Source organism: Panthera leo, chromosome C2 (assembly GCF_018350215.1).
Source record: "Panthera leo isolate Ple1 chromosome C2, P.leo_Ple1_pat1.1, whole genome shotgun sequence".
NCBI lineage: Eukaryota > Metazoa > Chordata > Mammalia > Carnivora > Felidae > Panthera > Panthera leo.
Window position 1 is genome coordinate 57,500,136 of NC_056687.1, and position 15,342 is coordinate 57,515,477.

Sequence of the window (15,342 nt, forward strand, 5' to 3'; positions counted from 1 at the left end):
ATTGGTTTCCATACAACACCCAGTGCTCATCCCAACAAGTGTCCTCCTCAATGCCCATCACCCACTTTCCCCTCTCACCTGCCCCCCCATCAAACCTTAGTTTGTTCTCTGTATTTTAGAGTCTCTTAATGGTTTGCCTCCCTCTCTGTTTGTAACTTTTTTTTCTCTTTCCTCTCCCCCATGGCCTTCTGTTAAGTTTCTCAAGGTCCACATATGAGTGAAAACGTATGGTATCTGTCTTTCTCTGAGTGACTTATTTCACTTAGCATAATACCGCCCAGTTCCATCCACGTTGTTGCAAATGGCCAGATTTCATTATTTCTCATTGCCAAGTAGTATTCCATTGCATACATAAACCATATCTTCTTTATCCATTTGTCAGTTGATAGACATTTAGGCTCTTTCCATAATTTGGCTATTCTTGAAAGTGCTGCTATAAACATTGGGGTACATGTGCACCTGTGCACCAGCACTCCTGTATCCCTTGGGTAAATTGCTAGTAGTGCTATTACTGGGTCATAGGGTAGTTCTATTTTTAATTTTTTGAGGAACCTCCATACTGTTTTCCAGAGCGGCTGCACCAGTTTGCATTCCCACCAACAGTGCAAGAGGGTTGCCGTTTCCCCACATCCTCGCCAGCGTCTATAGTTAGAGAAGCAAATTTTTATGTATCACATACATTCCCCCATGCCATAAACTCAAAGTATATTGGTATACAAATCTTGACTTTTGAATCCTGTTGATTTTAGGACCTAGGCATAATATCTGGCATAAGAATCCACACCTAACTAGCAATCTTTAAACTTTAGAATTCCTAGATTCTGTTTAAACAATTCATATAAGTGTAAAAGAAATAAGAAATCAACAAATTATTTTAGCACAGTAATTATTAGGCTAAAATATGCTTTGTAGCTACAGAGGCCTTACTGCACTAATTTGTTTTCCTATTTGGCAGAACTCATTAATTTGAAAAACGAATTTCTTCATGTGACTGTAGAGAACTGAGTCTCTACTAGTTGATTACCTTTGTTATATGCTCATTTATCACACATTCTACAAATCATATCAAAAAACAATGTTTGAAAAAATAAGGAATGCTGTTGGAAGGGATTTTAAATTATGATAAATAAGTAGCTGTTAGTGATTACACAATAGTCCTTTTGTTTCTTTACGCAAATTCTAACTCTCATTGTAATTATCTTGGAGCAGGGCAAGAATTAGAAAGCATGAATAAATGTTTTGGGTACTTGTCATATGTCCATTGCTTAAAATACAAAATAAGTATTAGCAACAGTCCTTCTTTCATGGAATCATAATAGTGAGGCTATGCTATTTTTAGCAGTGTTTGAGGAGGGGATGGCAGGTTAAAAAATTTTTAGAACCACTGACAAAATTAAATAAAATTTTTAAATAGGTTGTTGTTGTTGTTGTTGTTACTTTTTTTCTTTTTTTTTTTTTGGTAGTTAGATTTTCTGAAAGCTGTATTTTGTTAAATCTGAGTTAAGTAGTAGTCATCCATCTGTGTTTACACAAAGAATGTTGCAAGTAGAAATAAATGTCAGTGATTTTTTTTTAAGGATACTTAGTAAAAATAATGAGTTATATATATTTGTGCTTGGTGAGAGCTCAGGTATATGCACTGTTCTGAGAAAAGTGGCATTTCATTAAGACCTATCAAAAACTTAAAATCTGTGTGCACAAAAATGTGTGAATTACAAATAATTATTTCAGTGATTTGTACTTCTGTTTAAACCTGGTGATGCCAGTTTATTGTACTTTTTTCTTTTTCTCATGAGTTGCCTTACAAATGATTAATTTTTAATTAATTAATTTAATTTTTTAATATCCTGGTTCTGTGAGGTCGCATTATATGATAGGAGGCTTTACTTTTTACTACTTTTATACTACAAATGATTCTACAATTCCACAATTTTTTTTAGGATTGAGTTTGTTCAGCTAGTGAATAATATGGTCTTACAAATTAAAACTCCTCTTGATTCACTTACATATAATATGATGACTAATACTCACTTCAAAGTACTTGACAGGATTGCCTGTTATATTGGTTTACACTCATAGGAAATTAGTTATACTGTACTTGTTAAATTTTATATTGTACTTGCTAAATTTTTACCACATTCTATACATACGGCATTCCGTGATGAAACCTGTTTCAGTAAGTATTTTTCTTTAGCTTGTAATTTTAGAATAACTTACCCCATGTAGATTTAGTATTTTTCTAACAATCATTTTTTTTAAAAGCTCTATCAGTACCACTCATTTAAAAATTAATTGTAGGAGATTATCATTCGGGTCATTTGTTTTTTATCAAAGAAGAAATTCAAGATTTTTTAACTCATCCTTTCTTCAAACTCTAGAGTTTTATATAACATGACCTACAAATACCACTTAATTGAGAATTAACCAATCTTTAATTTTTACTATTTATGTTTAGTTGCTTTTTAATATTAATGGCTATTTACTCTATAATCTAATGGCAATACACAGGATCATTTGCATCTAATATTTAAGTATTATTAGAATGTTCTCTCTAAAATATTAGCTGCTCTTTGATACTTCATACTAAAGTGATGTGACAATAAATTTTACAGATACGGTTGAAATTCTTCAATTTCCTAAATGTTCAGATATCTTACCCATGGGATATAGACATGGCGATGACATTTTTATAACATTTTATAACATGTTTTTACTTTGTTTTTGTCTGTTAGTTTCATTTGATGATATAGCCCATTTGGCTAACACAGTTTAAATGTATGCTTTTTATTTTCAAATTACTAAAGAATGATATGTACTACATATGTCCTTCCTAAAAATTAAAAGTTCTCTTTACTTAAGGAAAATATTTTTGAGAGAATTATTAAGCCAACAGCTTATACTATGGCCACTTAACAAGAATCTATAGTTTTTCATTCTTTTAAAGATAAGTTCAGATCTTACAAAAGTAAAATTAGGTCAATATGGATATTAAGAAACATACTTTAATTTTTTTATTCTTTCATTTTATTTCTTTGTTCTTCTGGCTAAGAAAATGTACATTTGGATTACTTAATTTTTTGGTATCGTAATTCTTAAGCCAGCTGTATATAGGACATTTAAGTAATATTCTTTATTTAAAAAAAAAAAAGTATTCCTTGGAGTACAAGATCATGCTAAAGCTTTGAATAGAATAATTCAGGATTTACATCATAGACCATTTTATATTCCTTTTACCTCATTGGTAACTGACTAAATGCCAGTTTCCTTATTTTTTAAAAATATGTAAGTACCACCACATTCTGATCTTAAGAATGAAAAACTATTATTACTATGAATATATATTCATTAACTGTGCTGTCTTTTCAACTTGCTGCCAAATCAGCCTGCATTGACATTCTTTGCCTTTCTGTGTCTTGTCTATCTTTACTGTTTCCATTAGATCCTCCTACCACTACCACCCTTCAGCCTACAATTCAGTGGCATCCCTCAACTGCTGACATCGAGGATCTAGCAACAGAACCAAAAAAATTGCCCTTCCCATTGTCAACTTTGGCAACAATTAAGGATGACACAATTGGCACAATCATTGCTAGTGTAGTGGGTGGGGCTCTCTTCATAGTACTTGTGAGTGTTTTGGCTGGAATATTCTGCTATAGGAGAAGACGGACGTTTCGTGGAGACTACTTTGCCAAGAACTACATTCCACCATCAGATATGCAAAAAGAATCACAAATAGATGTTCTCCAACAAGATGAGCTTGATTCTTACCCAGACAGTGTGAAAAAAGAAAACAAAAATCCAGTGAACAATCTAATACGGAAAGACTATTTAGAAGAGCCTGAAAAAACGCAGTGGAACAATGTAGAAAATCTCAGTAGGTTTGAAAGACCAATGGATTATTATGAAGATCTAAAAATGGGAATGAAGTTCGTCAGCGATGAACATTATGACGACAATGAAGATGACTTAGTTTCACATGTAGATGGTTCCGTAATTTCCAGGAGGGAGTGGTATGTTTAGCAACCACTAAACGTGACTTACCTATGTACAATGTTTCATTCATACTAGTTGATCATTTTCAGATTGTTCATACTTTTTCTTGAGGAAGAATAAGCTTTTTCAACTTGATTTTCAAGCTTACTTTTTATATTCTAATTTGACAAATGAAAATGTAAAATCTGGGTTCAATGTATCTGAGCTGCTTTACAATTTTTTTTCAATGCTGTACTACTGTCTCAAGATTTAAATTTTAATGCAGAGTACTTTATTGGTCTGAGGCACACAGGTAAGAAGAAATGTCAACATTAAATGTATGACTTTTTTGGTACAAAAATTAAAAAGGAAAAAAAAAAAGGAAACTACCTTGGCATTGTGTATTAAATGTTTACCTAAGACTATAATCTCAAGTATAATGTTTGTTAAACATATACCTCTCAAAAGTTATCACCACTAAATGATACTACATGAAAATTGACTATAAAACTAATTCAAGAAATGTTTATATATATTTTTAGTATACAAAACAAAATATTCAGCCTGATAAAACATCTTTCCTTTTCAAACATTGTTTTCTAAGTTTCTATATAAATGGAATCTTTACCTCTGCATTTTAATGAGCCTTGCCATAATTACTGTAGAGTGGCTTTTCAAAGATATTTTGTTGCACTAAAACTGTGGTAGTAAACTCAGTGAACATGCTGTGTGGAAGAGCCTAATTAGCTGGTCAGTATTTTTGTCCAAAATACATACAAGAGTTATAATAAAAACATGCCTTTTAAACGTAATTATTACATTTTTTTTCATCTCTGGAGGACAGTTCTTATAATGTCATACGAACATGGATTTGGGTACATTAAGTGGCATACATAGTTCTGTTTGAATGCTTTATGTCCTAAATATAAGAATAATAATGAAAAGATGGTACGCAGTTAAATGTAGTTCAGAAAGGGCATTTCAGTATATGGAAAAATATGGGCAAATTAGTATTGGAGTACAGTTTTTAGAAATGAGATACGTCAGCCAAAAATCCATACAAAGAATTTTCTAGCCCATCTTGTTTTAGTTATCTACTAGTGAATGTTGTTCAAACGGGTAAATATACAGAAAAATTAGAATAAACTTGTAAATTTGAGGTTTAATGAGAAAAATATGAATTATAGAACCAGTCACTAGCACTTGCTGATGTGTATTGGCAAATCATCCCCCTCTTCCTCCTAAATGTATGTATTTGTTTCAAGATTTTTGCTTTTCCAATTAAAACTGGAAACATCATAAGGTTTTTTGTTTTGTTTTTGTTTTTTGCATAATTCATTAAGTCTATTCTTTCCAAAAATCATGTATCTTTTGAAAACGAAATGTTACCTAAATCTTCAAATGTGGATGGATCTTCTTTGTGAGGTAATTAAATTGCTTCTACAGTGGAGTCCTATAAAATTGTAATGATGACAACTATTTTGAAGCCCAAAGAAGATGTTGTTTTCTGTTGATGATTCATTTGAAAAAAAGAACTGTGTAGAATTGCCTTAGGTATTTTGCCAGGAATCGAAGTGGTTAGTAGGAGAATCATAAATAAATTATTTTGTTAATAAAAAGGCAAAGTAGGTACTTTTTTTTTTTTAATCCCCCAACCGCTCCACTCCTGATGATCCTTGTCGAATCTAAAGGAATGTTTTATAAGACAAAATTCTAACATGTTCATAGAATTTTGCGAGTAGTCAAGGCCTTATTCTAAACAATTGTAACATACTTTCCTCTCTTTTGACTATCCGTATTTTGTGGAAATTAGAAACCTCTTTTATTTCTCTTCCCACTTACACACGTAGTATAAGACTGTAATATCAGCAGAGGACACAGGTAAGCTCACTGATATCTTGTTAAAAAATATGTGGTTTTAATATAATTAACCACTGATATACAAATATTAAGACTCTTTGGTCCAAGTCATTGGAAGCAAAATTTTATTGATAATACCCTGTGATTAAAGTGGACTTTATTTTTTAATTTAAATACCAGCACTCATATGGCCACAAGAAAGATGGATCTAAAATTTCTTGCCATAGAAGATAGGAATTTGTGGCTTTTTGTTCACAATTTCATCTTTAGAACAATGGTTTGAAATGCTATATGAATCTGAGCAGAATAATCACTGTATAAATCTCAGTGGTTCTTGAGTATAATCTGAAGGAAATATTATATTTTAAGAGCTGTATTACAAAAATATAAATATCCGCTTAGTGATTATGGCCTTCCTTTTATATTGTGGCCGTTGTGTGTTTAGGGTTGTTATTTTTTTCTATTTTGTTTTATGATGGGAGAGGATGACATGGAAAACGGCAAGTGAATGTTTGATACCTTCTGTATCCTTAATATAAATCATTTGACAAACTAAGATTTCAAAATTTTAAGAAGCTGGTACTAGTTAAGACTTTCTGAAGCATTGCACTGCTGTTTATTAGAACTTTATGTTTATTTACTGTACATAGAGACTTATTTGTGAACATGAATAGTCATATCAAATAAACTTTTGTTAAATTAATTTTTGGATATCAGTGATGTACACAGCTAATTGATAGGTACATAGGAAAATCCTTTTATTTTTTTTGGAAAAGATAGAATGTTTTACTTTATTTTGACGATGTTATGTTTGTTTTTTTTTATTCTTTGAACTGGCTTTTCATTTTTGTATTCACTTTAGGGTTTTCCTTCACACTGGTTAAAATATTTCAGTAATGCAGGGATGATGAATGCAACTTTTATTTTGTCCTGCCATTTTTATTAAAATATAATTAAAACTTTAATAGGCTAGGGGTAAACTTTAAAAGTTACGTTTGAGAAGTACATTATAGTTGAAATATTTAGTATTTTACCATGTGCCTAAAAGGTTTCTATTTGATAAGTCTGACATTAAAGAAACCATTAAGGTTTTTCAGTAGTAAGTATTACTTCTGATAGCCATATATAGGAACGTTTTCTAGAGATAACCCTAGCTAAATGTTTAGCAGAAGGGCTTGTAGGAAGTACAATGTATGAGTGCAAAAATTGAGATAAATGTAACACTTTCATATGTGAAAACATCTGATTTGAGTTTGATAATTGCTTTTGGTAAATACTAAAGATATATGAATAAGAAGTTGTGAATGTGTGGGAGTATTGTGTAAAATATAAGAAAGGAAGAAATGGTACGCATATTGAATTTTTAATTCAAATAGAGGAATGATTTACAGATTTAATTGTTCTTTTCTGTTTGCTTGTTAATTGGAAATGTATCATCCATAAGAATATGCTCCTTTCTCAAATTTTTGGTATATGGAGTTTGGATTTAATTTTAATTTGATTTGTATCAGTGGTTTTTTTGTTTTTGTTTTTGTTTTTTTTACCAAGTTATTTATCAGGTGGTAGCCCCTAATAGCCATGCAACAAATCTTTAAATAAAAGTTTTTAAAAAATTCTTTAGAGGCATATTTCTATAACAAGCCTATATCTCTGTATTACCTTTCTCCTTGTTATATTATCTGCTGAAGAGTGTGTGTGTGTGTGTGTGTGTGTGTGTGTGTGTGTGTGTGTGTTGTGTGTATAACCCAATTTCTTATATTTAACTAATGAAGTTTTTGTGGGAATTCAAAACCTATTTTTATTCCTCTTCCCAAACAAGATTATATAAGGTTAAAGGACACAGTTAAAATTTGAGGGAGCATCTAAGTTGGTAGGTTAGCCATTATAGGATTTATTTTTAATTGACTACTTAATTCCTATTTCCTATACACATTGTGAATAACATTCTGCACAATCATGAATTATCTGTTTCTCCAGGCTTAGCAGTTAAAACAAATTTTGAATATTTTTGCTGCAACTTTAACATAAATTAAATTTTACATACTGGCTTTCTATTTGGAATGAACATTTCATGAGATGTTTTGTAAGTTGGCATTTAGGGCTTTTCACTTATTACTGCTTTCATTGTAAATGCCATTGTTTCTGATTGTAATCACCTCCCTGTTTCATATCTCTTATGTTTAAAATAATACTTGTTTTCCTAAACTTTAAATTATTTAAGGCAAGCAGCAGTTGTTTTGTTTTTATTTTTAAATAGCATACAGTGTGGATTAAGTTTGGTTTCCCTCTTGTTATTCTAATGAAAATTTATGCATGAAAGAATCTCTGTAATAGTGTACACAGGGTATCAACTATTCTGTTTTTAAAAATGCTTTCTGTTTAGTATTTGTTTTCTGTATTCCAGTTAGCTGCAGTTTTATTTTTTTTTATTTTTGTTTTGATTTTTGTACCTATCTACTTTGAGTTGAGTAGGGATAGGTTTCCTTTGCTGTATATATCCTTAGGGGTCATTTCTTGAACCTTGATAATAGTGTTTTATCATTTTCATTTCAATTTATGAGGATAAAACTTGATTCAATTTTGATTTATCCTAGATTACTTACCTTTTTTGCTGCTGTTCTTGCTAGGTACTGTGGGTGAAGCAGAGTGAAAGTGAGTTTAATAAGATAACTTTAAAATATCTTTAAAACTTGAGAAAATAATTCAAGGCCTATTTCCTTACATGTATGATATTTCTACATAGACATGATAACTAATTTCAGTCTCAGTTAATGAGAAATATCTCAGGAAACACCTAGTCTTGAAGGGACAGTTTGGTCTAAAAGCCAGAGGTAACTAGATCTAGAAGACTGGCCTCTCTTTTTCAAAAACATTTTCTTATGAGAAATTATATGAAAATAGGACAGAATAATGAAATGAACCTCAGTGTACCTGCTTCTGTTTATTATCAATTCATGGTCAGTCTTGTTCCATTTAAATTCCTATTCACATAATCCCTCCTGCCCTTAGTTTATCTGTAAATGTATCAGCATACAGCTCTAAGAGTAGAAACATTTAGGAAAAGTAACCACAGATTTCTTGTACCAAAAATTAAAAATGCTTTAATATTAAGAATCCAATGAGTGTTCAAATTCTAATCACTTTTTTTTGTAGTTTTAATTAGTTTCTAAATGTGACCCATACATTGTGATATTTTTAATATTTTTAATCTATGTGTTCTCCATGAGGCATTCCCCACTCCCTTGATTTTTCCCTTGCAATTTATTTGTTGAAGAAATGGCTTCATTTGTGTCCTGCAGCTTCCCAGTTTGGATTGTGCCAGTTGTACCTCTGTAATTTCTGTAAATTGTCAGATCTAGAACCTTGATAAGATTAAGGTGTAATTTGGAGGTGGGGGGCAAAATCACTTCCTAAGTGGTGGTATCTTCTATCAGAAGGCATATAATACCTGCTTTTCTTTTGATATTAGCAGTCATTAGATGCTCAAAGCCTAGATCCAACAGGGAACCTACTTGATGTCTAGGTTTATTAACCCTCTTCTTTTACCATACCGTGTGCTTTGATGTCTGAATAATTATGACCATACTGCTTTTACCTGAAATTTCCTTTCTACACTTCACTGCATTCAAGATCCAGCTCAAACCATGTGATGGGAGTGTGCTTCATTTGTTTTTTTAATCATGATTTTGTATTTTTGATTCAGTGATTCAAAGGTTTGATTCCATGTTCAGATATTTCGATACTTGGTTTTTATTTTGATATTTGGTAGCTAAAATGCAACTTCTCAAAAACAAGTAGATTTAAATGGAAGAAGTACATTGTTGGGAGCCTTAACAGTTTTCATCCCAACTACTGTTTTTAGAGCTAGTCTCCTGTTCAGAATGTTTGCTTTTTCGATGTCTTGCTAATCACAATAACTTCACCCCTCATATTAGCTATTATTTTAGCACAGTATGGGTTTAGTGTGAGGTTTATGGTTAATAAGAGTGAATGTAAATCTTTATTTTATTTGGTCTCCTAATGTGCTTCAGTTTTTTGGTTGACTCATCACTGATTATATGGCCATGGTTTTGCTTCATAATGTAACTGATAAAATTTGTGTATTAAGAGTAAGATAATTGCATTGCTGTTTTAAGGGATTTTGTCATTATTTGTGCCTTCATAGTTGGTGTTCTCTTCATTCTGCCAATTCTTTGCAGGAATGACATCTATTAAGAATAAATGCTTCCTAGTATATAACATGGATTAGCACAGATCCTCTCATGTTCCTCTGTCACCCGGGGCGTCCATGTCGGCCTCCTTTAAATTCTTGACTGTTCGTTAAATCTAGGGTAGTTACTAGTTCACTCAGCTGAGCTCTCATACATCCGTAGTGTGTCACAAGATGCTGGCTCTGCTGAGAGGGGACAACAAAGTGGATGTGTAATTGTTTGATTTCATTCTGGAACTATCCCATTCCATACTATCCATGGGATTTTGTAGATGCCTTGTGTAGCAAGTGAACACCTGATGTTTGGACTAAGTGAAGCTACCAGTGCCAGTCCGTGTATTATATACTAGCACCACATTTATTTTGTAATTATCACTTATCCTAAAAAAGGGGATAAGTGATAATAATCTCTTTCTACATTGGAAAAAAATATTTTTATGGATTCTGTGATCCCACTTCAGGGATTTTGCTCTCTACTGTGACGATAGGGACTATGTAAAATTCATCCTTACATTCTTGGCACTTAGCATGTGCCTGACACGTTAGGTTACTATTGGTAATTTGTTGAATGAGAGGTGACAACACCATCCCGACCCAAAGAAAGGACATTTATTAAAAAGTAGTGAGATAAATATTTCGATGGATATAATGAAGTAGAAGGTGTATTGGAAAAGTAAACATTAAAAGTGGCAATTGAGGGGCACCTGGGTGTCTCAGAGGGTTAAGCTTCCGACTTCAGCTCAGGTCATGATCTCGAAGTTTGTGAGTTCGAGCCCCACTCGGGCTCTGTGCCGACAGCTCAGAACCTGGAGCCTACTTCAGATTCTGTGTCTCCTTCTCTCTCCGCCCCTCCCCTACTTGTGCTCTGTCTCTCTGTCTCTCAAAAATAAATAAATGTAAAAAAAAAAAAATTTTAAAGTGGCTATTGAAAAATAAAAGTGAGATATATTTATGGGGAAAAATTGGTGATACAGTGATATGTATTATAAGAGCAAATAAAAGTTGAGAAGATAAATTTGTAGGGTATCACATTAATATGTGAATCAGGTAGTAGAACCACTGAAGTTTTGGTGAAGGTAATAAAGGAAAATAGTTAATAAAGGAAAATATTTCCATTAATTGTTAGGTCTTGGGTTTGAGTGTGTGAAAAGGGCCTGTAGATTTCTATACTCACCCGTTTCAAGTGGTTTTTAGCAAGTTGCTATGTTTTGCTGTGTAGAATAGTATTTATTTTTTTCAAATCTTGTCAGATGTGAATTAGATAAGCATATTTGAATAGCTTCAATATATTTTTTATTCATATGTATCAGAGTAATAAAGACAAACTTAAATTCAGTTTAGTAGTTATATGTATATTTTTTTTCAAAAATAATGAAAATTTTTATGTCTGTATTAAGTTTCTTTTGGTATGATGTGTTAGATTTTTGAACATTTTCCCTAGAAGACATATGCATGATATCTATTATGGGCAGTAAGCTTTTTGTTGTATTGGGGAAAGCACTTTTGTTTTCTGCTGATTGTAAGCAGATAGTTAAGATTTAGTAGTCTGTCTCCTTAGGTGATGGTAATGTCATGTCAGTCACTCAGTAAATTAGCTGAATGTTTAAAAATGCCAAATTTTTATACATTTGCTTATTTCCTCCTTGTAGTTTGATTGTAATATAGAGTAGATTATGTGGGCAGAGATGTGGAGGAGGCAGTGTTGTAGCTAAATTCTCAATTTTCATTAAAATTCTTTGACTTGAATACAAGAAATTTCAGCTTGCTCTTTGCTTTTCATACTAGTGTTCATCACCGGTTAATATCGTAAATATATTCTTCTTTGTTTTTTCTCAGTTAGTAGAAGAATCAGAAAAGGAAACATGAAACCTATCCCATTTATGTATTTAACATAATCAATTTGCTTCTGTAGAATATCCAGTTGCTAAACGGATTCATATGTAGTTTTTCTTTGATTTGCTCTTTTCAGTACTTACTAGTCTGGTTTGATACTAAGAAGAGGTGTACAAAAAAGAAAGGAAAAATATGAATAAAGAATGAATGGAACTGGGTGAAATAAATATGCCCAATTTAAGATAGAAGGAAGAGTCATCATAGTCTATACAAAGTCAACTCAGAGTCCCAGAGCTAGGATTTATAAGACTAATGGGACAGAAGTGGATAAATAGACCATAATTTAAATGTTCAGAAAATAGTGTCTATTTGGACTTGAGAATTACTTAAGGATATTAAAAATAGTACAGAGTTGGAAATTACCTTAGGATGTGAAAAGTCTGTGATTATATCATTACAAAACACTACCAAATTTAATATCTTTATTAAGATTAAATGAGAGGTTTTCTTGGAGGTGTGAGGTTTGATGAATGTATAATGATCTGTGCATTGAAAATCTTACATTCAAAGAGTAACCTGAGTTTTTCAAAAATAATTTCAGAAGTATTTAAAAGTATTTTTATAAATATGGTATTAACTTTGTCTTACCGTCAAGATAAGAACACTCAAATTTGAATTCAGTACACTTGGGCAAAACTGATAGGGATGCTTTTGATCCCTCAGCAAAAGAAAGATTTCCTTTTAAGAAAAACCTTTAGAAAACTAGTGGAATAGGTAGCGTATTTGACACTTAAGGATTTTTTATTTATGCCACTGAAAATATATATGACCTTGGTCACATAACCTTGGGTATGTAATCTTAATAGATTTCAGTTGGACTTTTAAAGACTGAATACAAAGCTAAATGTATATGGTTGGAAAAGTGATCGTGTAGAGTAGAAATAACTCCTAGGTCATTCCAAATCTTTAAACATTGACAAGAGCAGAGTATTATTTGACTGGCTTGGATTTCAAACTTTTTCTCACGTAGCACGTATTCAAATGGAGGTAGTAGGGATTAGAGAAATGAGCAACAATAGGAAGATAAACTAGGTGTATTAGCAAATGAGAGTAAGATCCTGAATGACTAAACTGGTTATATTGTTTAAAATAATTGTATATTTTACTATTTTTAAATCCTAATTGAAAGTTTGAAAGTTATTGAAATGAGTTACTTGCTACTCATTGATGTAAAGTTTTTAGTCTAGAATGAGACTAATAAAATGACTCATTAATAAAGAATTGTTAGTTTGCTAAAGAAATTTTTATAATTGGGAAGGAAGGAAATATATTTTTTTAGCAATCTAAAACAACATGCAACTCACATTTTAATAGATACAGAATTGGAAAATACTTCTAAATATGTATTTATATGGGAATACTATGATGGTAAGTCCGTGACATATTTCAAAACTGATAACTGCTTTAATGTCTTCTAAACTTGCCATGTCTGGTCCCAATGGTAATTGCAATTATTTAGAACTCTATGTGAACGCCTATTTAAGTGAAAGCTAAGAGTTCTTCATAGGGGACCCGAAAGGAGAGTCTACGTTAGATGTGCAGTTGTATAAAAACGTTTTCTCCCAACAAGGGCATAATGAGGGCTTCTAGCCTAACCCAGCTAGCTTTATTTCACTTTCTGTTCTCTACTACTAGTTGATGGAATGACCTTGGGCAGAATATTTAACTTTAGAGCTGCAATATAGAAGTTTATCTTAAACATCTTTCTTACTGGTTAGAAAGATAAGACAAAATTGTGTATATTGAAGGTACTTTGTAATTACTCAAAATTAATGTTGCTGAAATTGTCAAAATAATGCACATAAGGATTGTTTTGTCGTATCCATAGTACTTACATTTGAAAATATATAGTTGCAATAGTTTTAGTACATTCCCTTATTTGGATGTTCATAAAATAGGATGACTTAATTTTTCAGTATTGTATGACATGATAATTACTAAATATGTTTTTAAAATCCTTTTTTATAAAATTTATGGTGCAGACTGGGAAAGAGAAATTGGTATTTAGAAATTATGTAGTGTGTTTATATCCAGGGGATAGGGAAGATTCTCCATCTAATTTTGTGGTAGAGACACTGTCTTAAGTGTACTTTGTATTAAATGTTCGTGAATTAAGGGAAATTATCTGCAACAAGTGCTGTTTTTATAATACCTCTATTTAAAAACTTATACAGTGTCATTTTTTGCCATATTTGTTAGATCTGGGATTTTGTGTGTGTGTGTCTTTGGTTTGCCCCTTCTTGAAGGTTTTAGTTTCTTTAGTAGAACTTCTTTTATATTTTACTCGAATAAAAAATGGTAAATGTATATATTGTTGGTTAACTCAAAGAATAATGAAAAAATGTTTTATCTCTTAGAGTAAGAACTTAAAATAGCTTTCATCCTTTTCCCTATCGTTTCTTCTCCAGACATTCTTTGACCATAGAAAATAGATTCACTCGTTGCTATCTGACTGGGGATATTATTTTCATAACTTGAAAAAAAGGAAAGCTGGAGTGCTAAGGTGACATAAGGAAGGAGGGTGTTAGCATAATCCTACAAAAAGTACTGAATCAAATTTGAGGTCCTCTAACAAAGTTCAATCAGTCTTTGCACATTATAGAAATTAGGGTGTGCAAATTCAAGAACTCTTTTTAAAATTGTTTGAAAAGCCTGATTTTTGTTACTTTACAGATGTTCCATTTAAGCAGACCTCCTCCATAGCCGTAGCTGGCGCCGTAATTGGAGCCGTCCTTGCCCTTTTCATCATTGCTATCTTTGTGACTGTGCTGCTGACTCCTCGAAAAAAGAGACCATCCTATCTTGACAAAGTGTAGGTAACTTTTTTGCTTGTGTTCAACATTCAGTATGAGTCAGTCTTTGTATCTATCTTTATGGCTACTCGTATGTAAAATGTCTGAGGGATGAGAGTAAAGATACTGTTAGATCTTTGTGAGCTGACCATGGTTTAATCAGAATGTACTATTTTGGTGTATAGTGTCAAGAGGCTGTTGGAGACAAATATATTAGACATCATTCCAAATGATAACAATGATAAATTATTTTGTCCTGTCTTCTGAATAAAAATGCAGGTCTTTGAAGAACTGTGCTTGAAAGAGAGATTCAAAAAAATCTTAGACGTTTTTTTTTTGTTTTTTTTTTTTAATTTTTTTTTTTTTAATGTTTTTATTTATTTTTGAGACAGAGAGAGACAGAGCATGAATGGGGGAGGGGCAGAGAGAGAGGGAGACACAGAATCGGAAGCAGGCTCCAGGCTCTGAGCCATCAGCCCAGAGCCTGACGCGGGGCTCGAACTCACGGACTGCGAGATCGTGACCTGAGCCGAAGTCGGACGCCCAACCGACTGAGCCACCCAGGCGCCCCTAAAAAAATCTTAGACGTTTAATTGCATCTCCAGATTGTATATG

The 15,342-nt window shown here is 32.2% G+C and overlaps 1 protein-coding gene across 4 annotated transcripts in view; it reads left to right on the plus strand.

Annotated features, from left to right (window-relative positions):
• The window catches only part of NECTIN3 (nectin cell adhesion molecule 3), a 128,649-nt gene that overhangs the window by 59,712 nt on the left and 53,595 nt on the right, over positions 1 to 15,342 (plus strand). For 2 of the 4 annotated variants that reach the window (XM_042954932.1, XM_042954934.1), the window contains one exon: positions 3,440 to 4,784. In XM_042954932.1, coding sequence (XP_042810866.1) covers positions 3,440 to 4,020 — 581 coding nt within the window. In that variant the 3' untranslated portion in view covers positions 4,021 to 4,784. Of the gene's footprint in view, positions 1 to 3,439; positions 4,785 to 14,608; positions 14,748 to 15,342 lie in introns of those variants that run through there. The other 2 variants (XR_006207081.1, XM_042954935.1) reach the window with 2 other exon arrangements.